This window comes from Nomascus leucogenys, chromosome 13 (genome assembly GCF_006542625.1).
Source record: "Nomascus leucogenys isolate Asia chromosome 13, Asia_NLE_v1, whole genome shotgun sequence".
Classification (NCBI taxonomy): Eukaryota; Metazoa; Chordata; class Mammalia; order Primates; family Hylobatidae; genus Nomascus; species Nomascus leucogenys.
In genome coordinates this window covers 61,984,252-62,011,458 of record NC_044393.1, presented here as the reverse complement: position 1 = coordinate 62,011,458, position 27,207 = coordinate 61,984,252, and the positions used below count along the sequence as shown (strand labels likewise).

General features: G+C 36.3%; 1 protein-coding gene across 1 annotated transcript in view; it reads left to right on the top strand.

Moving 5' to 3' along the window:
* Positions 1-12,527: 12,527 nt before the first annotated feature.
* Positions 12,528-27,207, top strand: part of BMT2 (base methyltransferase of 25S rRNA 2 homolog) — a 116,285-nt gene continuing 101,605 nt past the window's right edge. Inside the window, exon 1 of the mRNA XM_003261206.3 lies at positions 12,528-12,847. Coding sequence (XP_003261254.1) covers positions 12,688-12,847 — 160 coding nt within the window. The 5' untranslated portion in view covers positions 12,528-12,687. The remainder of the gene's footprint in view (positions 12,848-27,207) is intronic.

Below are 27,207 nucleotides of genomic sequence, written 5' to 3'. Positions count from 1 at the left end.
GTGGCAATTCCTCAGGGATCTAGAACTAGAAATACCATTTGACCCAGCCATCCCATTACTGGGTATATATGCAAAGGACTATAAATCATGCTGCCATAAAGACACGTGCACACGTATGTTTATTGCGGCACTATTCACAATAGCAAAGAGTTGGAACCAACCCAAATGTCCAACAACGATACACTGGATTAAGAAAATGTGGCACATATATACCATGGAATACTATGCAGCCATAAAAAATGATGAGTTCATGTCCTTTGTAGGGACATGGATGAAACTGGAAAACATCATTCTCAGTAAACTATCGCAAGGACAAAAAACCAAACACCGCATGTTCTCACTCACAGGTGGGAATTGAACAATGAGAACTCATGGACACAGGAAGGGGAACATCACACTCTGGGGACTGTTGTGGGGTGGGGGGAGGGGGGAGGGACAGCATTAGGAGATATACCTAATACTAAATGACGAGTTAATGGGTGCAGCAAAACAACATGGCACATGGATACATATGTAACAAACCTGCACATTGTGCACATGTACCCTAAAACCTAAAGTATAATAATAAAATAAAAATAAAATAAAAATAAAAAAAGAAAAAACAGAAAATGGGCAAAGGACATGAACAGATACTTCTAAAAAGACATACATGTGGCCTACAATCATACAAAAAAAACCTCAACATCACTGATGATTAGAAAAATGCTAATCAAAACCACAACGAGATACCATCTCAAACCTGTCAGAATGGCTATTAATAAAAAGTTAAAAAACAACAGATGCTGGTGAGGTTGTGGAGAAAAAGGAATGCTGTTACACTGTTGGTGGGAGTGTAAATTAGTTCAACCATTGTGGGAGACAGTGTGGCATTTCCTCAAAGACCTAGAGGCAGAAATACCATTTGACTCAGCAATCACATTACTGGGTATATACCCAGGGGAATATAAGTCATTCTATTATAAAGACACATGGATGCGTATGTTCACTGCAGCATTATTCACAATAGCAAAGATGTGGAATCAACCCAAATGCCCATGGTATACACCATGGTATACTATTCAGCCGTAAAAAGGAATGAGATCATGTCCTTTGCAGGGACCTGGATGAGGCCATTATCTTCAGCAAACTAACACAGGAACAGAAAATAAAATACAGCATATTCTCACTTACAACTGGGAGCTGAATTATGAGAACATATGGACACATATAGGGGCATAACACACACTGGGGCCTGTTGGAGGGTGCTGGGGGGAGGAGGGAGAGCATCAGGAAGAATAGCTAATGGATTCTGGGCTTAATACCTAAGTGATGAGATGATCTGTGCAGCAAACTACCATGGTACATGTTTACCTATGTAACAAACCTGTACGTCCCGCACATGTACCCCTGAACTTTAAAAAAGTAGGTTTAAATTGTGAGATAAGGAATCAAGAGGGCCTCTTGCTTCACTATTGTTCACTTTCCTATCTTAGAGTTTTCTCTTCTATTTATCATAGGTATTTATCCTTAAATGCCATGTCAAATGATGACTGGTTAATTAATTATTATCATTTTTTAGTTCAAAGGGTCCCTTCTAATGTTATTTATCTTTTAACAAGGGAAGACAGGAATATTTTCAAGATTCAAGTATTTGAAAAGGTGGAGGTGGGGTAGGATGGGGGTATGTAATGAAGCAGAAAGAAAAGGAAACACGTAAAATCACCATGTAGGAGCCCAACATATCCCATAGAAGCTGTACTGCTTTGGGTTATCTAGCTCATAATTTTTCTTTGCCTAATTTCTCTACTTAGAAATACCATGTCACTTACGGTGTGTTTTTAATGGAGAAAAGTTAATTACTAACTATTGTTTTGTAAAACTCATATGCCAATTTATTCTAGGCTAAAATCAACTTGGCAGACAATTATTTTTAAATAACAAACAAAAGACTTTTCCTATCTGATGCTTTTCCCAAAACATGCAATATAAACCAAAGAGTAAAACAAAATAATGTGTTACACTTCTCTTCAACTAGTCTACCATCACTTCTGTTTAACTGGTTTGATACATTCATGAAAAATTTCCTTTAAAAGACATATTCTTCTAAAACTAATTTAAAACAAAACTCTTATTAATATTTTCAGTTCCTACCACTATCACTTATACACATGTGGGTCTGTTTCTGAACTCTGTCTTCTGTTCCATTGATCTATCTGTTATTTATGCCAATACCACACTGTCTTGATTACTGTGGTTATATACTACTCTTAAAATATTCAACTTTCTTCTGTGTTTTCAAAATTGTTTCAGATCTTCTAGTTTCTTTGTTTTTCCATATTAACTTTAGAATCAGCTTATCTTTTTGTTTGTTTGCTTGTTTTTTGAGAGAGAGCCTCACTCTGTCACCCAGGCTGGAATGCAGCGCCAATGATCACGGCTCACCACAGCCTCAACCTCCTGGGCTCAGGTGATCCTCCCACCTCAGCCTCCCGAATAGCTGGGACTATAAGCACGTACCACCATGCCCAACTAATTTTTGTAATTTTTGTAGAGACAGGGCTTTGCCATGCTGCCCAGGCTGGTCTCAAACTCCTGGGCTCAAGCAATCCTCCCACATCCACCTCCCAAAGTGCCAGGATTACAGGCATGAGCCACCATGCCTGTCCCAGCTTATCAATTTCTACCAAAAAAAAAAATATATTGCCAGAATTTTGCTTGAGACTTTTTTTAATTCTTTAGGTCAATCCAAGGAAAATCGACATATTATAACCATATTGAGACTTCTGACTCATGGCTCAATATATTTTTATTAAATAAAAGAAGAATTTTTGAAACTTGGGTTTTGGAATAATTTTCAGAAGCTCTAGGAAAATTAAAAATATCATGTTTAACTGCTGAAAGAAATCATAGATGACACAAACAAATGGAAACACATCTCATGCTTGGGGTGGGGGGAGGAAATCAATATTGTGAAAATTACCATACTGCCCAAAGCAATCTACAGATTCAATGCAATTCCTATGAAAATACCATCATCATTCTTTGCAGAACTAGAAAAAAAAATCCTAAAATTCATACGGAACCTGCATAGCAAAAGCAATACAAAGCAAAAAGAACAAATCTGGAGGCATCACATCATCCAACTTCAAACTATACTACAAGGTTATCATCACCAAAACAGCACGGTACTTGTATAAAGATAGGCACATAGACCAATGGAACAGAATAGAGAACTCAGAAATAAAGCCAAATACTTATAGCCAACTGATCTGTGACAAACCAAACAAAAACATAAAGTGGGGAAACGACACCCTATTCAACAAATGGTGCTGGGATAATTGGCAAGCCACATGTAGGATAATGAAACTGGATCCTCATCTCTTACCTTATACAAAACCAACTCAAGATGGATCAACAACTTAAATCTAAGGCATGAAACCACAAAAATTCTAGAAGACAACATCAGAAAAGCCCTTCTAGACATTGGCTTAGGCAAAGAATTCATGACCAAGAACCCAAAGCAAATGCAACGAAAACAAAAATAAATAAATGGGACATAATTAAACCAAAAAGCTTCTGTACAGCAAAAGAAAGAATCAGCAGAGTAAACAAATAACCCACAGAGCAGGAGAAAATATTCACAAAGCATGCATCTGAGAGAGGACTAATATCCAGAATCTACAAGGAACTCAAACAAATCAGCAAGAAAAGAAATAAGTAATCTCATCAAAAAGTGGGCAAAGAACATGAATAAATAATTCTCAAAAAAGATACATAAACAGCCAACAAATATATGAAAACATGCTCAACATCACTAATTATCAGGGAAATGCAAATTAAAATTACAATGAGACACCACCTTACTTCTGCAAGAATGGCCATAATATGAAAAAGACACTTGCACATGCATGTTTATAGCAGCAAAATTCATAATTGCAAAAATATGGAACCAACATACCTGCCCATCGACCAATGAGTGGATAAAGAAAATGTGGTACATATACACCATGGAATGTGGTATATATACACTCAGCCACAAAAAGAAATGAGATAATGTATGTTGCACCAACTTGGATGGAGCTGGAGGCCATTATTCTAAGTGAAGTAACCCTCAGGAATGAAAAACCAAATAATGTATGTGCTCACTTATAAGTAGGAGCTAAGCTGTGAGAATGCAAAGGCTTAAGAATGATATCATGGGCTTTGGAGACTTGTGGGGAAGGATGGGAGGGGGGTGAGAGATAAAAGACTACACATTGGGTACAGTGTACACTGCTCAGGTGACAGGTGCACCAAAATCTCAGAAATCACCACTAAAGAGCTTATCACTGTAACCAAAAACCACCTGTTCACCAAAAGCTATTGAAATTTTAAAAAGAGGTGAAATAAAAATCCATAGTTTAAAAATGTGGATAGTATTCATATGGTTCAAAACTCCAAAATTATAAAAGAATACAGAGTATCCCTCCCATTCTTGCCTCCCAGGAACCCAGTTCTCATCCTCCATGATCTGCACATTAAAAGATTCCTCATTCATTTTTATGGCCCTGGATGTAGGGCCATAAAATGGCCTGTAAGGATGTTCCATAATTTATTTAATCAGTGTCTTAGTGAGGGACATTTAGATTATTTCCAATTCTTTGCCATTACAAAAATTCTACAATAAATAACCTTGTACAATCATATTTTCCTACATGTATGTACATAGCTGAAGAATAAATTCTTTAAAATGGGATTGATACCTCAAAGGGTATAGATATTTATACTTTTGATAGTTATTGCCAAATTGCCATCCAAAGGCAATAGAAAAATGTATAGCCTCAATTTTTAGATCTTTGTAAATCTCATAGATGAAAAATGTCATCGGAGTGCAGTTTTTTATTTCTTTTACTATGAATGAGGTGAGTATATTTTAATATATTTAAGAACAATTTATATTTCTTTGTATGAACTACTTAAATGTTCTTACTTTAGTTTCTTCATTTGTACCTCAGTTTCCTCATAGGGTTGTTGTAAAGATAAAATAATTCATATGCAGAAATATCAACAACAGTGCCTAGAACATAATAAGCACCATGTAAGTTGTTACTCTTATTGCCATCATCATCATTTGTTCATATCCTTTATCCATTTTTCTACTGGGTTGTTTATCTGTCCTCCTGTTTTTGTAGAAATTACTGAAGTGTAACAAGGGTGGCCACACATCACACATCTCAGTTTGTCTGAGAAAGTCCCAATGTATGCCTATTGTCTTAGCATAATAATTAATAATGCCCCTGTACACTTTCAAATGGTAGTGATTTGAATGATATGGTCACTTTCAAATGGTAGTGATTTGAACTATATGGTAAAGTAAATTAAAACTGCATCTGGAATCTCAAAAATAAGACAAATACATAGAAACAGAGAGTAGAATGGTGGTTACTAGAGGTGGGGATTGGGAATACACAAAGGGGATGGAGAGATGGAGGTAAAAGGGTACAAAGTTGTAGTTGTATGTAGGATGGATAAGTCTAGACAGTAAGACTAAAGATCCAATGTATAGCATGAGGACTACAGTTAATAGTATTGCATTGTATGCTAGAAATTTGCTGAGAATAGATTTCAGGTGCTTTTAACACACAAACAGGGAAAGGTAACTATGTGAGAAGATGTGTATATTAACTTGCTTGACTGCAGTAACCATTCCACTGCGTGTATCAAAACATCATGTGGTCAGGAACAATGACTCATGCCTGTAATCCCATTGCTTTAGGGAAGGCAAGGCAGGGAGGATCCCTTGAGACCAGAAGTTCAAGATCAGCCTGGGCAACATAGCAAGACCCTCATCTCTAAAAAAGAAAAAAAAATTAATTAGCCAGGCATGGTGACATGCACCTGTGGTCCTAGCTACTCAGGAGGCTGAGGGGGGACGATCACTTGAACCCAGGAGTTTGAGGTTACAGTGAGCTGTGACTGCGCTACTACACTCCAGCCTGGACAACACAGCAAGGCCCTATCTCTAAAAAGAAAATTTTTAAAAAAATAATTAAATATATATAATTTTTAAAAAAGAAATATCATGTTTATTAAAATACGGTAGTAAATTTTGATCTGGCTTTTCATAAAACATTTATTCTAATTATCTTACAAAAAATTTGGGGGAGAGATAACAGTCAACTTTAGGAATTATATGGTGATTACTTCATACTTTGACATATAAAACCTTGTAATTTCAGAGCTAATATGGGAATATGTTCTACCTTCAGGAAAATAAAAAAATGGGAAGTCAGTGACAAACTATTAAAATCTAAAAAGAGACTGATGTACATTTAATAAAAGAAGTGTAAATTTAGCTGCCTGCATTTAGAAAATTTTCACTTTTTCTGGCCTCTTAGAAACAATTAACATCTATAGCATTTATTCACATTTGTACCTTTTTAACTTTTTGAAACACTTTCAGTCCATAATTTCTTTTTATTCACACAACTTTGTGAAGTAGTGTCATCATCTGACAGCTGAGGAAACTAAGGAACCTAGCAGATAGCAGATCACTTCAAGTCACAGAGAAAGCTAGCAAACACTGCTTCTCGATCACCTAATTCTCTTCCAGAATGTCTCAGCACTAGCCACCTCTGTGCAATAAAAAAATAGAACTCGCTTCAGCGAGTTCAAATAGAAAAGGCATCCCAGATCTCCAGAAGGATCAGAGAGACAGACTTGGAGACTACGCAGCCCAGATCCCCACATAAGTCGACCCAGCAACTACTCTGGGAAAGACCCATTGCCCCTATTATTTGGCTTATAAAGCAAATGTTAGACACTGGAAGGTAGACCCTCAGGCTTGGTGATCCTAAAAGAACTACACCTCCACTCTCCCTCAACAGGCCAAAAGATTCCCTATAGATTCTACTTCATCATTTTGCTCTCTTCCAAATAGACACTTCATTCAGAGACTATGGTTAGCAGAGTCTAGGTCACTTCTCTGAGCCCACATTCAGAATGTAAGAAATCTCCCAAGGTAAAAATGATGTTTGAAAGGACTGAGTAGACTCAACATGGGAAGGTACATCTCATAAAGCTTTCTCAAAATCAATGTGAGTCATAGAATTACTGTGGTTTGGGGACTGAAAGGGATCTTTCCAATTGCCAGTATTTTATAAATTTTAGGCCATGATTCATTAGAGGGCCATAAAATCAACATAGTGCACCCTATAGTTTTAAAAAACTAAAAATAGAATGGAAAATACCACCATGCACTGCATTAGTGAAGATAAGTATTGCTTGGTGAAACTTTTGTCCTCATTATATATGTGGGTATAAATTTATATATGTATATGCAGAGTATATGTCTAAGTGTCCTGTGCCCCCAGGTAAAATGTATTTCTTACGAGAGTCACAGTAAAAAAAAAAAAAAAAAAAAAAAAAAAAAAAAAAAAAAAAAAAAAATTGAAAAACACTAGTCAAATCCAACCTCTTCATTTTACATTTGACAGAGGATAAATAAGGTTCAGAGAACCTTGCTCTGTTGGTTAATGCAAGGCTGGAATTAGGACACAGAAAATTTTAGTCCTACATTTCATTGTAAGGACATTATCTATCACTTAGAAGAAGTGTACTTCTTTTTTATGTAGATCTATTCCTACATTAGCCCTGTTATGATTATCAAATATATTTCATTACTTAGTACATCACAAAATAGTATGTTTTATAATTGTATTTTTAGGTAAGCATTAATTAATGATTGTCAGTTGGTTAACACCAGTATATTAACTTTTGAAAGATAACAAATTTGTGTGTTATTTTGAATACTTTTAATGTTCACAGTTAAATTATGAATTGCAGGGAAGTCATTGTAATAGTAGTTAAAGACATAAATTTTTAAAGAAAATAACCCTATTTTTAATAAATAGAAGGATTTTTAAGTTGTAATCTGCCATATTGAATAGAAATATATCACTAAAAATATTTTTCTTGTTAGTTCTCCAGTTTGTTTCTATCAAAACATTAAATATGGAATTTTCCAAAGAAAGTTTCTATTATTTGAAATAAAATATGGAAAACAAAAGGCTTAACAATTTCTCTATAATGTGCTCAACAAAAATACATCTACTTTTTAAAATTCTGAATACAACAAATCATTTAAACTTCATAGATATTTGTATATTGATGGGTAAGAATTTTGGAAAGAGTGGTAAATATTTTCAAAATAATATAGATTTTACTTTTCCAGTCCTCATTTTAATTGAATTTCTAAAGATTCTATTTCTAAATAGTCATGAACCAAAGATTTGTCCAGCTTGGAATACAGCCATATCTTCAATAATAAAGCTGATCAAGTCTTTTTGCACCACTGACATAGACTGTTGTCTTAACATTTTTATGTTTTAGAAACAGAAGTTTAATATTAATACTTTTATTATGCAACATTAAAATCTAATTGCTTTTATGATTTTTATAATAAAGAGGGCCAAAGCAAAGTAGATAATACCAAGTCACTGAAGAATAAAAATAAATAATGCTTTAGATCATTCAAAAAAGCCCAATTTCTTTTTTTCTTTTTCTTTTTTTCGTTTGAGACAAGGTCCCACTCTGTCACCCAGGCTGGAGTACAGTGGCACAATCATGGTTCACTGCAGCCTCGACCTTCTGGTCTCAAGTGATACTCCCACCTCAGGCTCCCGAGTAGCTGGGACTACAGTTGTGCACCACAACACCCTGCTAATTTTTGTATTTTATGTAGAGATAGGGTTTCGCTCTGTTGCCCAGGCTGGTCTTGAACTTCTGGGCTCAAGTGATCCTCCCACCTCAGCCTCCCAAAATGCCTGGATTACAGGTGTGAGCCACCAAATTTGGCCAAGAACCCCAATTTCTATTATGTAGTCTTCTCTCTTCTACAGGAATACTCAAGACGGTCAGAATGAAATCTACAACACTTTTACAAAGTACACCCAGAATCTACTGGTTAACTCAGTGCCTCATCCTGGATTTTGATATGGATTTTTAAGTTTACTTTTCATCACCCATTAATTTTTTCAAACTCCCACTGAGAATAGAACATATTTTATAATTGCAATATGTTGACTCTTTACATCCTTTGTAGGAATCTGTATTACAAAGAATATAACTGTAAACAAAGATGACAAGGTATTTTTCTCACCAAAAACATTTTTTCTGTACTGAGCAGTTCTTGAACAAAGGAAGCTTACTGTGACCTACCTAATGTGTAAGGAATTAGGTACAGAAGCTGGTTAGGTAAGGCAAAGAATGAGGATGAGAAATTTACTTATCAGGGGTTTAGCGCAGTCATTAGAAAAGCCTCTTCTTCCCAGACTGGTTTGTCCTGCTCAGTGAAGAGTGTTTTATTCCAACATCCTCTTTCCCTAACAGGCATTTAAAATAATGAGAGAATTTTTTAAAAACAAGATATTTACAGTAAATAAAAACCTGTCACCACACAGGGGGGAAAGTTGCTGACATTTTCCTGGGCATACGATATGCTCATTGAATATGGCACCAAGCCTGCTTCCTTCAGTTAATCCATTTTATCAGCAATTAGGACAGTTGTTTCCCTTAAATGGAGAATTCCATTATGATTCCTCAGCAACCTTAACAGATAGAAAGCTTTTTGTAGTATTACTAATTACACAGGAGGAAAGTAGTTATAAACTCCCTTTTGTGCTGTGGTGGATAGTCAGTTGAAAAAAAATCACGTTAAAATGTTTCTCAGGACATGTTGGCCTATACCTCATTTGAATTCATGCATCTTTAAAATAAAATCTGTGCCTGGCGCCATGGCTCACACCTGTAATCCCAGCACTTTGGGAGGCCAAGGTGGGTGGATCACCTGAGGTCGGGAGTTTGAGACCAGCCCGACCAACATGGAGTAACCCCGTCTCTACTATAAATACAGAATTAGCCGGGCATGGTGGCGCATGCCTGCAATCCCAGCTACTGGGCAGGGTGAGGCAGGAGAATCGTTTGAACCCAGGAGGCAGAGGTTGCAGTGAGCCGAGGATGCGCCACTGCACTCCAGCCTGGGCAACAAGAGCGAAACTCCATCTCAAAATAAAATAAAATAAAATAAATCTTATTTTTATTTTTAAAATGAAATCAATCTTATTTTTATTTTTAAAATAAAATATTTTATAATAAAAAATTTAAAATTTTTTAAATGAAAATGTTAAAGAAAAAAATTTTTAAATAAAAAGTTAAAGAAAATAAAAAGATTTTATTTTTTTTTAAATAAAATCTGGCTGTCCAATTGTTATTTCTTTGGTTGCTTTTCAAGAAAGTGTGAAGTCAAAAAGTAATTTTAAAAGGTAAGACTCTTCAATCTGCTTGAGAAACGACAACTAGATAGTCTTAAATAAGTTCCTTTTATTTATTCTTATGTTGGTATTTTAAGTTAAATATTATACCAACAAGAATAGCTAGTTACGAAACAGCAGGAAATTCCACATATTTAGTAAAAATAGACATGTTTTAAAAATCTCATTAATGACTTTGTAAATTGTAATACCTACCTTTGGTAAGGGTGCAATGAAATAAACATCCATAGGTACTACTGGACATGGCATAAACTGCTACTATCTTTCAGAAAAGGCAATTTCATAATATACATCAAAACCCTAACATGTTTGACCCTTTGCTTCAGAAATTGAACTTTTAGGAGTTTAGCCTGATGGAATGTATAATTAAAGAAATGGACAAATACTTGTGTGCAAATGTGTTTGTCATGACATTATCTGTAATACAAAAAAAGCTGGAGAAAACATAAATCTACAATAACTGGGAATTGGTTAATGAAATAGTAGGCTATTCATACGATAGATTGCCACATAGGCATCAAGAAATATCCTATATGGAATTAGTATATGCAAAGAAAAAATGTTAACAGTTGTTATCTCTCAGTCTAGATGACTTATTTTCTTTACTCTTTTCTGTATTTTCCAAATTTCCTTCAGTGAACATCTTCATTTAAGAGGACTTAAAAGTTCATTTGCTAGTATTATGCTGAAAAGTTCTTTTTTTAAAAAAAAAACTACATTTCAGCGCAAGTAAAATTTAATGCTCTTTTTACTATCATTGTATCTTTCAAATATCTGCACCATTATTTGCCTTCCATATGTATTAAAATATGGAAAGAGCCAAAAGAGATATGTAATTCAAGCTCCCCTTTCTTCCCAAATGAAATTCCCCCAAATAAGACCACCATATTTTCAATTTATTAGGCACTTTCGCTTAACTTCTCTTCATAATTATAAGGAGTTCTTTTGAAGTTTATATGTCCCTGTCTTTGTGTTTCATCTGTCTCTTCACTGTGCTGTAGGGACACATCTTCCGCCTTTAAATTCCATCAATCTCCCTTCACCTCCCGCTTCTCCTGTGTCCTAGACAGTGTGTATAATTCTTTGCTCTTCAGCGTATTCAATATAAAGAAGGCAGTGTATAAAACAGTTACATAATGCAAGCTTTATTCGTAGTTAGAAAATTATTATCAAAATGTTCCCATTGCAATCATTTCCATAGAGTGTCACGTAACCAACACCGACAATGGGGAAGTGGTACACAATCCAACACAACTCATTAGGGGCTCTCAGTTTATTGAATCTCTGACACTCCAGCAGCCTCAGCACCACTTCAGGAGCCAATACAGTCTACCTCTCTCCAGAGAGCAGTGTCCCACCTTTCTGGGACAGAAGTCAACAATCGCGTTCCCCAAGAGATGGAAAAGAAGTGGAGGAGGGTGAACAGGTTACCAAACCCACTTAGATACACTCCGCATAGACTAACTGTCCAAATTAAAGGACAGGAGGTCACCTGAGCTGACCACAAAAGCTCAGAGTGCTGATGCGTATAAGATCAGGGAAGGCTGCTTATTAACACCGTGGTCACTACAAAAGTTCTTGAGGGCATCTGCTGCGAGTTTTCCATCGTTCCATATTGTCCTCCTGCATCTACTGTTGCTTTTCTTGGCCCTCTCCTTTTCGCATTTTCTATGTCCTTTGCCCAGCAATAGTACTGCAGGCATTAACCATTGTCGACCTGAGAATTAAATTAGCATTTGGTAGCCAGACCTCTCCTTGAGCCTTAGAAAGCTTGTGTACTTGAGTTCCCTGGTGTAACGTCATCTCAAAGGGCAAGTAACTAAAGGGAACCTACATGTGACAAGGTGCAGTGGAGGTTCAAGCAGAGGACCCTGGCCGCATCGCAACAGATTATAAAGCGTAGGGGGTGGAAATGATGGAAGACATCAGAAAGCCGGGCTGTAAAAAAGCCCAAACTAAGCAAACTGAGACGCGCACGCGCGTTGCTCACAGCTCGTCTCCCGAGGCCGGGCCACAGCGCTTGCGCACAGAATCCGGGGAGGGTGGGGAAGAGATGAGCACCCAGGCCTAGAGCTCCCACTGCCTCGAGCTCCCACTGCCTCAGCCTCCCTATCCCCGCAAGCTCCGCCTCCTCCAGCTGCTCGCCTTCCCAAACAACCGGGTTCGCCGCCGGCGCTTTCTGCCCATTGGCCCTTAGCCTTTTCCGTTTCCGCCCAGCCCTCAAAATGCACCAATCAGCTTGCACTTTTGGGTGCGGGTCCACCTCCAAGGTTGTCGCTCCGGCTCCTCTGCCTCCTCCGGCTGCTGCCTCCGCAGCTCCCTCCTCCTACCCCACCTCCTCCAACTGGGGAGCGTCTGCGGGGGCCTGAGGGGCGGCGGCGGCGGCGGCGGCTGCGATATGGAGCCAGGGGCCGGCGGCCGAAATACTGCTCGTGGGCAGAGGGCCGGGTCCCCGAACACTCCGCCGCCCCGGGAGCAGGAGCGGAAACTGGAGCAGGAGAAGCTCTCCGGTGTGGTGAAGAGCGTCCACCGGCGGCTCCGCAAGAAGTACCGAGAAGGTAAACAGCGCGCTGAGGGAGGAGGGAAGGGGAGGCCTCATCACCCCCAACCTCTTGTCACCTCTTCCCTCCTCTAAAGAGGCCACCATTAAAACCTAAAGGATCTGCACGTCCCCCCAGCCGCTGCTGCTCTCCCGGGCCTGGTCTGAGCCCCCTAGTCGGCATCAGACGCGCTCCTCCCCGCCCCCTTTTCTTCGAGGGCCCTTCGGGAGAGTTCTAGGCCTGTAAAGGAATTGAGTCCCCACCCACTCCAAGCCCCTGTCGCCAGCCGGGATGCTGAGGTTGTTGTCACGACACACACAAACACATACACGCTCACAGAGGAGGTGGGGGTTGCTTTTTGCAAGAGACGCCGAGGTAAAACAAGACAGGTAAAATCCATTTGTAAAAGACAGAAAGAAACCTGAGTTGTTCCTCCTTTACGCTTGACCTACCGGCTGTATCATTTGCTTCCTTATCAGATCCCCTTCCTAGTACTTCATTCCTACAACCATGCCGAGCCTTCCTCGCGTTGGCTTCCAGGATTGGGAAGCCAGGAGGCCTTTTAGCTGACTGGACTTCACATTGTTAAAAGGGGGCGGGCCACAGTCGTGGCCCCCACTCCCATTTCTTAAATACTTCGTCTTACTGTTTATTTAGGCGGGTGAGGAAGAGATCTGGGCAGGTTCTGAAAATACCGTTTGGATTGGAAGCCTCCTAAAGACACATGCCGATGAAGCCCACCCTCGGCTTCCATGGATGGGGTTCCGGTGAGAGCCCCTTCTGTGGAAGCTCATAGGGGAAGAAGACTTAGTGGCTTTTGCCTGTGCCTGAAGAGTGTTTATAGTTGGAGTCTACAGTTATCCTTGATATCTTTAAATACAGGCTTTTGTACACAGCTGTTTTATAAGATTTTGACAGTGAAAATTCTGTTTTCATAGGCTCGGGAGAGAGACTTCTAAGTATCGAAATGAGGAAAGCTTTCCACTGGTTCTCATTTTAGCTTAATTGCAAACTGAAAAGTCAGCAGCCGTCTGGTGTTAGTCCTATACTTAGTTAATAATTTAGGATTAGAAGGAAAATTATGGCAGTGAAGGAATACAGACAGGTAAGATCATGTTACTGTTGATTTATACACACGTTTCAACTACTCGAGAAAGTTAAAACTAAGTATCCTTTGTTCTTTTGAATGTAGTTGATATGTTTCATTTTTCAAACTTTAAAGGTTTCTTTCCTTAGCAAATCAAGCTTAGCTTTTAATAGAGGCTGCTTAATCATACCCAAATGGGGCTTGTAGTTATTGTTTAACAGATAGCAATAGCAAGAGTCTTATCAGACCTACTTAGAATGTTGAAATATGTTTTTTGAAAGAATGCCACCCAAACCCACAATTTAGTCAATAAAATGAGTAGTTACCATAGCAACAACTGCATCATTCTTGATATTCAAAGAATGCTCTTACATAATGGCATTCACTGTAGATTTTATGTTATTTGGAGAAATTAGGAAATAAATGGACACATTTTCCTGCAATTTATCCTGCTATTTTGTACGAATTTAAGTGCATCTTTTTAAAGAGAAAAATGACTAGCATAGAATTCCATTTCTATTTTTACCTTTTAATAATTTCATTATTCATTATTCATTTATTCATAAATGAATAGGTTCCACTCAAATTAACACACTAATGTGTCATCTCTTCAAGTGCTGTTTATATGTACTTAGTTCCCACATGTTTAAACATGTTTTAAGCCTGAGTATTAACCACAGGAACCCTTGTTTATGAGAATTGGAAGTTACCAGATCTAGAATAGATACATGGAGTTCCTAAGTGAATGATCTAGTATGCTTCTGGGGAGTTAAAGTCCTGGCAGTTTAAACATTTGAATGAGACTATTCTTTAGGCCTTTTAATACCCTGAATTTCACCAGTGATCTGGACTTCTCTAGGCTTTGCTTGAATGATATACAAAGCCCCATCAGTGAATTAGCAGAATAAGTGATCCTAATGAGCATGCTCCTTCTACCTTTATTTCTGACGTATAGGCTAAATATTAGTAGTAAAAAAGCCATCTGTGAAAAACTCCGTGCACATAATAATACTAAGGAAATAATTTTTAGTGTTTTACTTTGAGGACTTAGTATTGTGCTGATGGTCCCCAGTCTGTAATCATATTTTACAAGTTCATTTGCAAGTCAGCTGTTATCGTAATCTGAAGAGTGCTTAAGTGCTAGATCAGTCTGCAAAGGCCCATTGAATCAGTAACATACCTGAACTATAGCACCAATAACTATGGAAACTGTACTCCTTTTATCACAATTTTTCTACCAGCAAATGCAGTGAAAATTCCAGCTTAGGATCTTGGAGTTTTAGACTAGAAGGAACCTCTTAGCATTTAGCAGTGATTCCCAAACATGGCTGATCAGCAGATTCAACTGGGTGCCTCTTAGAAAATTCCTGTATTCTACCTCAAATCTGTAGTTTAAGATCCCTATTATTAGGAACTGGAAATTGTCAGCCAGATATTAGAGTGGTGATCTAATAGCTTCTTCATTTTGCAGATAAGTGAGCTGAGTCCTAAAAGGATTAAAATAACTTTCTTGACGCTTTGGTAGTTCATTATTAATACTATACATATTTTATGGGAATAATATAGGTTCCCCACCCCCAACTCCAAACCTAATATTAGTGACTCCAAATGTTAGAATAGGAGGGAAAATGGGAAGCAGGAAGTGGCCCTACAATTTGCATTAGGTGAAAAGATATAAATTGATGGGAATGGATGATCCATGGGATGGGTATGATTAGCTGAGTTGGGGCTATATGAGGTGAGGGTTTTTTGGGGAGAGATGGCAGGGAAGGAAATAAGTTAGGGTAGAATAAGGAGGCAAAACAGCCATTGAATATTAAGGACAGGAGTGAGGACTAGATAATGAATGGGAGGTTGGAGAACAGAGCCGCCTTTTCCCTTATCTCTATTAGTGGAATTGAAAATAAAACAGGAACAACAATGAAAATAAGTTGTGTTGTTCTTTTTTGCTGTGATAAGAAAAGATTTTTTTCCACTGTTCTCGAACCATTTGCCCAACTGATGGTAGTTGATGGTGATGAACAGGCTTGGGGTGGGGAAGAGTGGACAGGGTTGTAAAGAGTAGCAGGTAGGCTTAATGCACTCTTTTCGTTTACCACTTTTTCCTTCCCCAGTTTATGGCCTGCCATGTGTCACCACTTAAGAGATTCCGTGCCAATTTGTCTAAAGGTAAAGTGAGAACTGGAGATAAAGGTGTGTTCCAGGCAGCACTCGTATCTGAAGCAGTTACTAAAAAATGGTAGGGAGATGCCTAGCAGTGGTGATGCAAAGGGGTATTTCTGGTGTCTGCCATTGATAGTTAAGAGACAGTCTTTTAAAGTGAGGTTATATAAATGGAAATATGCTTGCACATATAGGTGTTTTCTGTCTTTGCCATACATAATTTTTAAAATTTGACCTCCATGTAAACCAAAAATATTTTAAATATATAAGAGTTATAGACAGCTTTTTAATAAAAAAGCTAGTTTCGCTTTTCAAACAGGGACTTCATTATTTAATTAGATGAGGCTGACAGATATGTATCAAATCAAGAGCTGAATTAGAGCCATTTGTGTTTTTGGTTGTCTTTGTATGATTTTTTTTTCATAATCGTATTCACATGAACCCATTCCTATAATGATTGCTTTTATGCCTGGCAATTTCTCTTTCTAAACTTAAAGCATTTATGTAAAAATTCCAGGAAAATGTAAAAGGCTGCAGTTGTCAGGAGTAAAAGTACACTTTTCATTCCATTTTGTTTTTATTTTTTTAACCTATCTTATGAATATCTTTGAGACATTTTATCAAATTACTCAATCCCTGAATTTACTTGTTCGGCATACCAAACAGATTTAAAACAGTTTATCACATAAACACCTGCAGTTTATAAATCAATCACAAAAAAAGTAAAAGTATGTACTAAACTGTTAAAAGAGGTATTCTTAAGGTCATGGAATTAGGGGGTGATCTTAACAGGTGAATTAGTATGGCAATGTAGGATAAGCTGAAAAATATATTTGTGATTGACTATTCTTCAGCAAACACTTAAAATGAGAATTGTGGGAGTAGGGGAAAAACTTTAGTATTAAAATAATTTTAAACCAAAAAGTCTAAAAATAAGACAGTGAATGTAATGTTGGTGTTTTTCCAGAAACAAAGTTTTGAAGTTGTTTTAAAAATTAGAATGAGACTCCTTTTAATTGAACTTTTCTTATTTTTTTTCCTCAGTGGACTTTAAACACAGCTGCTTTAAAATTTTGACCAAGTCCAAGACCTTAAGAAACTTAAGAAACAGATTCTTTTCTCAAGTGAGGTTTTGCTGTTTTCTTTTTGTGGTGTTCTTATACTTATTCTGATACAGAATCAGAAAGCTTTTTGTGATAGAATATTTGCCTGATCAGTGAAATAAATAAGGTGAAGATTGTCCAGAGAAGGTTCTGTTAAGTTTGCACTAGGAGAGTTTGAACTGCCATTCCCAACAGAAGAAAAAATAATGAAAAGAGTTCAGTAATCAGTAATACTAAAAGAGAAAGGGACCATTTATATAGTCAATTCAATGAAGGGCATGTAGGTATACAATGTACATTAGTATTTAGCTATTTGATTTTGTTATTATTAGTGTTCTTTGTGACAAGGTATCGTTTTAGGGGCTTTTTGCAGTTGAAAAGATACACTAGAAACCAAAAGCATTGTTGTGGATTCCTTGATTGTTTAATGGAAAATAAACCTACTAACATAGCGGTTCTTAGCCTTGGTTCCACATCAGTATAATCTTTGGAACTTTGTGGAACACAGACATCTATATATATAAAAGCTCCCAGAGTACACAGTGGACAAAGGTTGAGAAACACAGCTATTGTAGTAGGAGGAATCTAGGAGAAAGGAGGCTTTTATACTAACCTGATCTAAAGTTAATAATAGCTTAAATAACAGTAGTGATGATGAAAATAGAAGAAGACAGACTTTGAAGATCAGAATAGGCAGTTTCAGTGAAAATAAAGAAGGGTCAAAGATGATGCCAATATTTCTTTCCTGGGAAAATGTAGATAGCTATTAGCATACACTTTGGAAATGGTAGGGGTTGGGGGCAAGAGGAACAGGGTAGTCAGGCAGATTGGCTTGTTATAGGGTGTATATATATAATGGTAATGATTTAGTTTGCAATCTATCCTTTGGAAGTTTAGGATTTGGAAGCCCTCTGTGGAGGTTGAAGTGTTGAGGCAAGTAAACTGCACAGTGGGATTGTAATATAGAACTGAGGACAGATCCTTGGAAGACACCAGTAGTTAAGAGTTTGGAAGAAGAAAGTGGAACCATCACAGAACACAGGGAGTACTCCCAGGGATCGGGTGTCTGCTGTGCTGGGTACCAACACAGTAGTAGAACTATATCTGCCGCCATTTATGCTTCATTTACAGTAGAGTGAAGGTGTTCATAGTGACAGCCTAAAGTCCTCAAGGAAAGGTAAAATTATGTTTACCATAATGTTTCTTAAGAAAATATCAATTTGCTTTGATTTTCAAAGAGTCCCAGTCTTTCAAAATCAAACAAATCAGTATTTTCAGTTGGTTTTGGTGCATTTGTTTTCTTTAATAATTATATATCATGTTTGCAGCTTTAAAGCATCTAAGGCAATGGTTCTTAAAACGTTAGTTGGCTCCAGAATCTTCTGGTGAACTTTTTAAAATGCTGATTCTTAGGTCCCCAGAAAGCAATTTGGTGGATCTGAGATTTGGGGCCCAGGAATCTGCATATTTAATGTCCCTCGTGATTCTAATTCAGGTGATCATTAGAACACTTTTTGAGAAAACATTGAACTAAGATTTTTCTGTTGCAAAGAAAAGCAGGGTACTTTACTAAAGGATGTGCTCGTCCTGGGAGTTCAAATTGTTTTTCACATTCATTCCTTACTCATATGTGCCTATGAAATATTTATTTCTGTCATAAAAATACAGTATACAGAGTGAAAAATCAGTTGAGATAACTGAATGAGTTAATGATTTTTCAATAATAGATAGTCTCGCTACACCACTGTGTAAAGAGCTACTTGTTTTTAAGGCACACTTTAAGAAGTTGTCTTTAAATTTCTTCATTGATAGTTTTGACACATTTTTATATTTTCCATCTTTTGGTAGCCATTTCTATACTGTCTAAATAAGTCAGGCACATTTGTCGCATAGTTCCTGTTATAATCATCTCTTCTTGCAGTATTTTTGTTAATTTACTAGGGCAATCTCATGCATTGTTCACATTTGACAGTTAAGTTGAGACTTTCCTCTTTTATCATACAGTACTTTTGGAGCTCCTGTTTTTACTAGTCCTTGCTAATTAGCAAAAGCAGCAGGATCCCTACCCTCTTCAAGTAACAAAAATAATAGTAGAGATGTTAATCGTAGCTATTCTGTCTTTATGTCTTCAGGGTAGCATTAAGGATTGGATGGCTCCTGGGCATTATCCCTGCCCCTCTTCCTTCCCCCACCAATTCAAGTAAAATTTTCTAAAATGTTCTTCTTTAAATCAGAAGTAATGATGTACTGGAAGTTTAGCAGCATAATGTTTTTAACAACTTTAAATCTAGATTATTAAGGATTATGGCTTAGAGTCCGATCCTCAGGCCTCTTTTGAAATGACCTCTTCGTGGTTGGTCTTTTAGGCCAGTTTATTGTAATGTAAACTCTTGAAACAAAGATCTGGGTTTTTATTAATCATGACAACCCCATCCCCACAAACACAGTTGTGTACAGCACCTAGCACAGAATCCTACATAAGTAAGTGCCCCTACCTAAGTGCCCCTTTTACCTTGTGCTTCCATAGCATGATTGTGGCTACCTTTGTGGTGTTTATAACTTACCAGTTCATTTGTCTGTTTTATCTACTAAACTTAGTTCCTTGAGTAAAACTCTGCCTTTTATCTCTGTAGCCTTAGTATGTAGCACCAGGCCTTGTAGATTTAAGGCACACGCACAAAAGAAGCTAATGTAAATATTTCCAGATAGTTGAGTTTTATCTTTTTATATTCATAACTTTAAAATTTTAACTTGTGGATACCCATCTTTTCTAATTTATGCCCATGTCTTCTTAAATTGAGTATATTAGATTAATTTTACCCTTTTTTAAATGGTCCAAGTTATTCTGAATAGCATCCTATTTTTCTGTAAATATGATGGTAACTGTATCCTTACACTCATTATGGTATCTTTATTTGTTCTCATAAGGATGTTGTAGTGGGTATAATGTATGTCTCTTTGTATGTTGGTAATAAAAATGGTAATAGTGAGCCAGGTGCGGTGGCTCACGCCTGTAATCCCAGCACTTTGGGAGGCCGAGGCAGGTGGATCACGAGGTCAAGAGATAGAGACCATCCTGGTTAACTCGGTGAAACCCCGTCTCTACTAAAAATACAAAAAATTAGCCGGTGTGGTGGCATGTGCCTGTAGTCCCAGCTGCTTGTGAGGCTGAGGTAGGAGAATCACTTGAACCAGGAAGGCGGAGATTGCAGTGAGCCAAGATCGCACCACTGCACTCCAGCCTGGGTGACAGAACGAGACTCCATCCCGAAAAAAGAAAAAAAGTAATAGTTTTGTGTATTTGTTTATATTTACAGATAAAAATTTTGCAACCCCAATATATCAGTCTCTTAAATTTGAAGTGAAATTTATGCTAGTTACAAAATCTAACATCTGACAACCACTAAACTATACTGACCTATTGTGCTTTAAGTGTAGATACACTAATACCCATTGCTGTGTTTATTTTAGAATAGGTGGTTAATCTTCATGCATTTAGAGCAGCATGTGAGTATCCATTTCCATTTATATAGAAATTAGGATAAGACTTTTTAATTGAACATATGAAAATTAAGTTCCAAAAGGCTGTTCATAAATCCTTTTGTTTGAAAGTTAAACTAAGCAAGTGCTCTGTGTGGTCATAGACCCATCTGTGAAGTTCACTTTCACAAGGGAATAACATGTTGGTGACACTGGTTATGATTTTTCTTGATTTCTTTCCATCTCCCTTACAGGATATGTTCAGAGACTTGCATTTTGGAGTAAGTATTTTTATCATTGATATGTTTATAATAAAAGGCTGTTCCAAGAACAGAAGATACGCCATGAGCCAATGTTTGTAGATGTTAAGTTTAGTCCATGCATTGTTTTGTTTTGTTGTGTTTTTTTTTTGTTAATTAAATTGGACTCTTAAGGTTGTCCCAACCCCCCGGCTCTCTGTATTATTTTGCCAGGCTTTTAAGCTCACAACCTTGCTATACACCATTGGTTTTAAGCCATAGCTACACGTTGGATTCATCTGGGGAGTGTTAGAATAAATGACCAGTTGCCACTCCAGACCAGTTAAATGAAACTTCTGGGTGATTCCAATGTGCAGCCAGAATTGGCAGCCAGAGTTGAGAACCTCTGCCAGAAATCTAACAAATAATGCAGTTGCAGAGACTAAATAACTGCATTTGACTGACAAAAGACCATTTGTGGTTAGTAGAGTCTGTGTACTTTCCTCTATTGCAAAGCTTTGCTCATATCCATAAAAGTTCATGAATTAAAAACTTATGAAGAGAAGCAGAGTTTGTGGTTAGGAGCATGACTTTAGCTTTTGACTACCAGGTTTGTTGTGTAACCTTGGAAAAGTTACTTTATCGCTCTACTTCAGTTTCCTCATCTATAAAGTAAAATATCTGCCTCAATGGACTGGTATTATAATTAAATGAGTTAATATTTGCAAAGCACTTAAAACAACATTTGGCATATAGGAAACATAATAAGCTTGTAAAATACAGAAATTTTAAAATAACAGCTCTTTTATCTGTGGCTATACTGCTTCAATGCATTTAAGGACTATGACATTAAAGACTGGATAGCTCCTGGAATTTTTACCTAGACTGTTCTGTCATCTTCTCAGTATTAAAATGACTTTTTCTTTTTTCTTTTTTTTTTTTTGCCCCTTTTGCTGTTTGTGTTTCTAAGTTTTTATATGAATAAAGTCCAACCTTTTTAGCATGTCAGAATATTGGTGGTGTTTTCTTCCCACATTAGAGAAATGACTATTCATAACATGTTGGCTATAAGATGCAGGTTTTCAAACTTTTGCTTTCTGGTTACTTTTTGGCTCTTAATTACCAAACACCTTGGATGTTTTTTATCCCACTTTTAGATGTGTCACTGTATCAGGTGTTCAAGAGCTGAGAAGACTGGTCTGTGTATGGCTTAACTATGTGAGACAATCTGAATTCTGAACATTTTGTTTTAATTCCTTGAAATGGTAGCTGAACTTGTTTGCACTTAGTCATGAGTTTCTTTACTTACCTTGTGTTAGAGAAAATGACCGTTAAAGGTACTTTGAACTTGAATTTGGTAGTCTGGTCATCTACAGATAAGGCATCTTACGGCCCATATTTGGCAATATGCCTAAGTCAGAATTAAATAAATTGTTCTGAATTTCTAAAAGTTTAAGACTTTTGATACTCATATTTTTTTGCTTTTTTAGAGAATTTGATGGCCCTCAAATTTAATGAAATATAATTTTAATTTTGTAACATATACCGTGCTTGTGGCACATCATTTTTAAAAATTAAATTTATTGAGGTATTCGTGTACAGTAAATTGTGTCTGTTTAAAGTATATAATTCCGTGAGTTTTGACAATGCATGCATCTCTGTAAAACCATTACCACAATAAGGTATAGAACATTTTCATCACTGCCAAAATTTCCTCATACTTCTTTGTAGTCAGTCTCTCTCTATACTCTCAGTCTCACATGTCTTTTCACTATAGATTCACCTCCATTTATTTTCATTTCTTAGCTATTGTGAGTAATGCTGCAATGATTATAGGATTGCAGATATCTCTTTGACATACTGATTTCGTTTCCTTTGGATAAATACCCAGAAGTGGGATTGCTAAATCATATAGTAGTTTTATTTTTAATTTTTTTAGGAACCTCCATAGTGTTTTGGCTGTACTAATTTACATACCCAACATAAGTATACAGGATTCACTTTTCTTCACATCCTCACCTGCCCTTGTTATCTCTGGTCTTTTTGATAATAGCCATCCTAACAGATGGGAGGTAGTATCTCATTGTGGTTTTAATTTGCATTTTCCTGATAATTAGTTATGTTGAGCACCCTTTTATATACCCATTGGCCATTTTTCGTGTTGTCTTTGGAAAAATATCTGTTCAGGTCATTGCCCATTTTTTAGTCAGATTATTTGTTTTTTTGCTATTCAGTTGTATGAGTTTTTTTATGTATCTTGGATATTAACCCCTTATCAGGTATATGGTTTATAAATATATTTTTATCTTAAAATGGCATCACATGTATACTTGCTAACTTATTTTCTGTGCTTTGTATGTTTTAAAAAGGAGAATTAGGATAGAGTTATTGAGAAAAAATATTATTTTTATATACATCAAGTATATAAAAATCTAGTGGTCCTGGCATGTAAAAATGCATGAACCTTAGCACCACCTATTCATTTTTTTCACATATAAGTAATTCTTTATCTATCTGGTGGTGTTACTGTTCGTTTCTCCTTGAGCTAATAAATTTTTCGAAAAGATCTGTGTACTGCTATTAAAGAACTTAATGGATACGACTGGACTGTCAGCTGCAAGTTTTTCTTTTGACAGTAACACAAAATGAAAAAGCCTTTTTAATAAGCTTAAAACAATGGCCTCTAGATAAATGACATTGAAATTATTGCTTTTCTGGCCTTGGAACTCTTACTTTGAAAATAGTAACTATTGTGAAAAATTTAAATTCTGCTTTTGAGTCACTATTATTTACTGACAGCCATCATCTGTAGTTTGAATTTTATCTTAGCAACTAATTTGATTTATTTATACTTTTCATGTTTATTTTTTGAGCATAATGAAAATTTAAATATTTTGTCCTCCATTGACTGAGCACCCTAATTAACTTCTCTAATTTATACAAATTATAAATCAAAAGTAGTCTTTGCTTTTCCATTTATACTTTCTATTGGGAAAATCACACCTGGTTTTAATAGACAATATGTATAAATGAGTGACAAAGTACCATAAGGATGGCAGATGGGGGAGGTGTAAGATGATAAAGTGGGAGGCAGATAAACCCTCTTGAAGAAAATATGAATTCAGTTACATTTTGAAGGAAAAAAAATGCTGTACCAGATGGCAGGAGAGAGGTTAATTCATAAAGAGTAATATCAACTCTAAATAAATAATTTAGGAATTCCATTGGTTCACTTTAGTTTGGAACTGTTTTAGAGCTGCGCTTCTGGATGTTAACGTAGAGCAAAAATACTTTTAAACCCATTTCCTTGTACTTGTTTTTTTACAAAGGCAGTTGCATTGTAATAATATCTTAATCACAAAGTTATTAGAAACAGAACTCTTTTTAAATTAATGAATGTGCTATTCTTTCCTAGTTGTCATTGTCTTTTTATTAGTAGCTCTTAATTTATTTTTTAGTTGTGACATATAATGCTTTTGAAGGTGAGTTTAGTCAATGCAGTAGTTATGGTATTATCTTGATATAAGATTCAAAATAATTTGGTTCATTGATTATCATATTGAACTTGGTTTGGCAACTTTAAGTTGGCATCACTCATGTTTAAAATTATGAATTTGTTTTTTAAAATGGGTGTTTAAAAAAATTTAAGTGTTACGGGATAACAATAAATAGAAGTCATGTTAATGTGAACTTTGTTCTAGAATTTTGTAAGACAATTTAAGCTGTAGAGCATATATTTTTAAATTGTGCTTTCTAAAAATAATTTGTGAATTCTCTGTAGTTGGTCAAAGTAAAATGTGTGTACCCATTGCAGATTTTGTTCTCCACGCCTCCCTTTCCCCTTGTACCTGTCTGTCTCTTTCTCTCTTTCTGTCTGTCTCACTTTTACTTTAAGACACATGTATTTTTTCTAGAATGCCTATAAGAAATTGGTAAGAAAATGGGTTATTAATTATAACACTTTTGAGTCATTCACAAATGCCATTATATTAAAATAAATCATAAGGCTAATTATTAATTCATTGAGAGTTCTGATAGAACTTGAAGACCTAAATGTTTCTTATACCGTGTTTACTAGACCTTTCATGCAAACTTCAAGAAGTTCTAGCTCCTGATTTACCTTTTAATAATGAAAAAATGTCCTTTTAAATAGTATATTTTTTAATTGTTAGTTGACCTAATAACTAAGTGATAAAAAAATCCTTAAAGTTGAGTTTTAATATATTATTCGTATATGTAGTTTGAGTTGGTAGAGGAGTTTTAAATATGTATACTGGGCACTGGTGGACCCTAACTTTTTTTGGATTTTAGAACCTGAATCATAGATTACTTTGAAAAACTTTGCACAAAATTTAAATACCATTATTTTAAATACTATAAAAACAAAAAATGGGCTATTATGAAAATACTTAATTTTTCTCATTCTGTTTTAATAATTTCATTTATTTTTAAAATTACCTTAAGCTTTCAGAGGTATTTTGGGAAGTGGAATTTTCTCATAACTAAAGGCCAGCTATGTTTTTTGTTCAATTTTATAACCACCAGGCTTTTAACAAAATGTATATACAGTACTCAGAGTTTGAAACATTTTTGTTTTATAAATATATGAAATAAAAGTTTTGGGTCCAGGATGCCTTACATAGGATATAGGGAACCCGTCAGGTTCATATCTCTTTTATAGCATTTCCACATTTTCTTCACATGTCTTCTCCCCTTTTTTTGATACCAATGCCTGCTCATTAACTTTATTTCCTGTAGCATTTAATATGGAGTATTTTTAAAAGAAAATCTGTTGAAAGAAGGAAAAATATATACAATTGCATCATCTACTGTCAGTTATATATTTAAGTATACTTCACTTTATGAATCACATCAATTTTCAGTGTCAACACACTTTGTGAGAGTCTGCAGACTCCTCAATGTTAATGAAATCGTTAAATTGAAGTTGTTTGGTTAATCTGAGTTGCATTAGCCTACAAAGTTTGAATTCTTCCTTAGAACTTCAGTAAGGTAGATAGCCATAAAATTTCATTAGGTGGTATTTCAGAGAATTTTGTTGAGTATGAAAAACTAGAGGTCTTCTAAAAAGTTGTAGGGTAGTAGGTTTCTGTATATTTTCAGTTCTTTGCATCTTATAGCTAGTAGAATAATTATAGAGTAAATTGAGTTTCAAAGTATATAGTGACATGGCAAGGACTCTAAGAATTTCTAACAGATGCCTTTGTTGCCTCACATAGCACACCCTTTGTCCTCACCCATGGTAGATAGACACTTTCAGCTCAGATTCACTAGCCCTTACATAGACCCACTTTAAATGAGTGCTGCTTTTTTGTGTTCTGCCTTTCTCCCACACTGCTGGAGCTCACTGAGATTGTCCCCTTATTCAGTGGCTAAATGCAGACTACCAGTGCAGATTGTTAATAATTCTCAGTTAATGGGTATAAGAACTTAGAGATAAATGCCGTGGCCTCCCATTCTTTAGGTGCACAATTCTGGCACATTGGGTATGCTTTTCAGTTTGCCAACAGCAGCAACGTCAGTAAAGCATCCTTGTATTAGTTTTTTCTCCTTCCCATCTTTCCACTTCCTTACTCCTATTTCCTAGGATTCTCACCCAATTAAACTACATGGACCCAGTTCTTTGTCTTAAGTTGTACTTTTTTTTTTTGAGACAGAGTTTGGCTCTTATCACCCAGGTTGGAGTGCAATGGCATGATCTCGGCTCACTGCAACCTCCACCTCCCAGGTTCAAGCGATTCTCCTGCCTCAGCCTGCCGAATAGTTGGGATTACAGGCATGCACCACCACACCTGGCTAATTTTGTGTTTTGTAGTAGACGTGGGGTTTTACCATGTTTGTCAGGCTGGTCTCAAACTCCTGACCTCAGGTAATCTGCCCGCCTTGGCCTCCCAAAGTACTGGGATTACAGGCATGAGCCACCACACCCAGCCAAGTTGTACATTCTGTAGACTCTAAGAAGTCTTGCAGAAAGGGAAAGAAAATATGTTTGTTTTAAGCATAGCTTTTCCCAGGTATATGTTATCATAGAACTTTTGTTTGAATGACTCCTATTAACAGCACATATAATACGTTTATGTATTTATTTATAATGTATAGATTCTATAGGACAATGAAACTTAAAAGTTCAAAAAAAGGCCTTCTAGACTTGACGATCCACCTTTAAAATTATACAATACCTTAATGAATGATTTAGTTTCAAATTTGGTGGATAAAGTCAGAAGTAGTGTTATGAACCATCATGGGTTTATGAAAGTGTCATTAATTAAAATATTGTTTCAAACACCT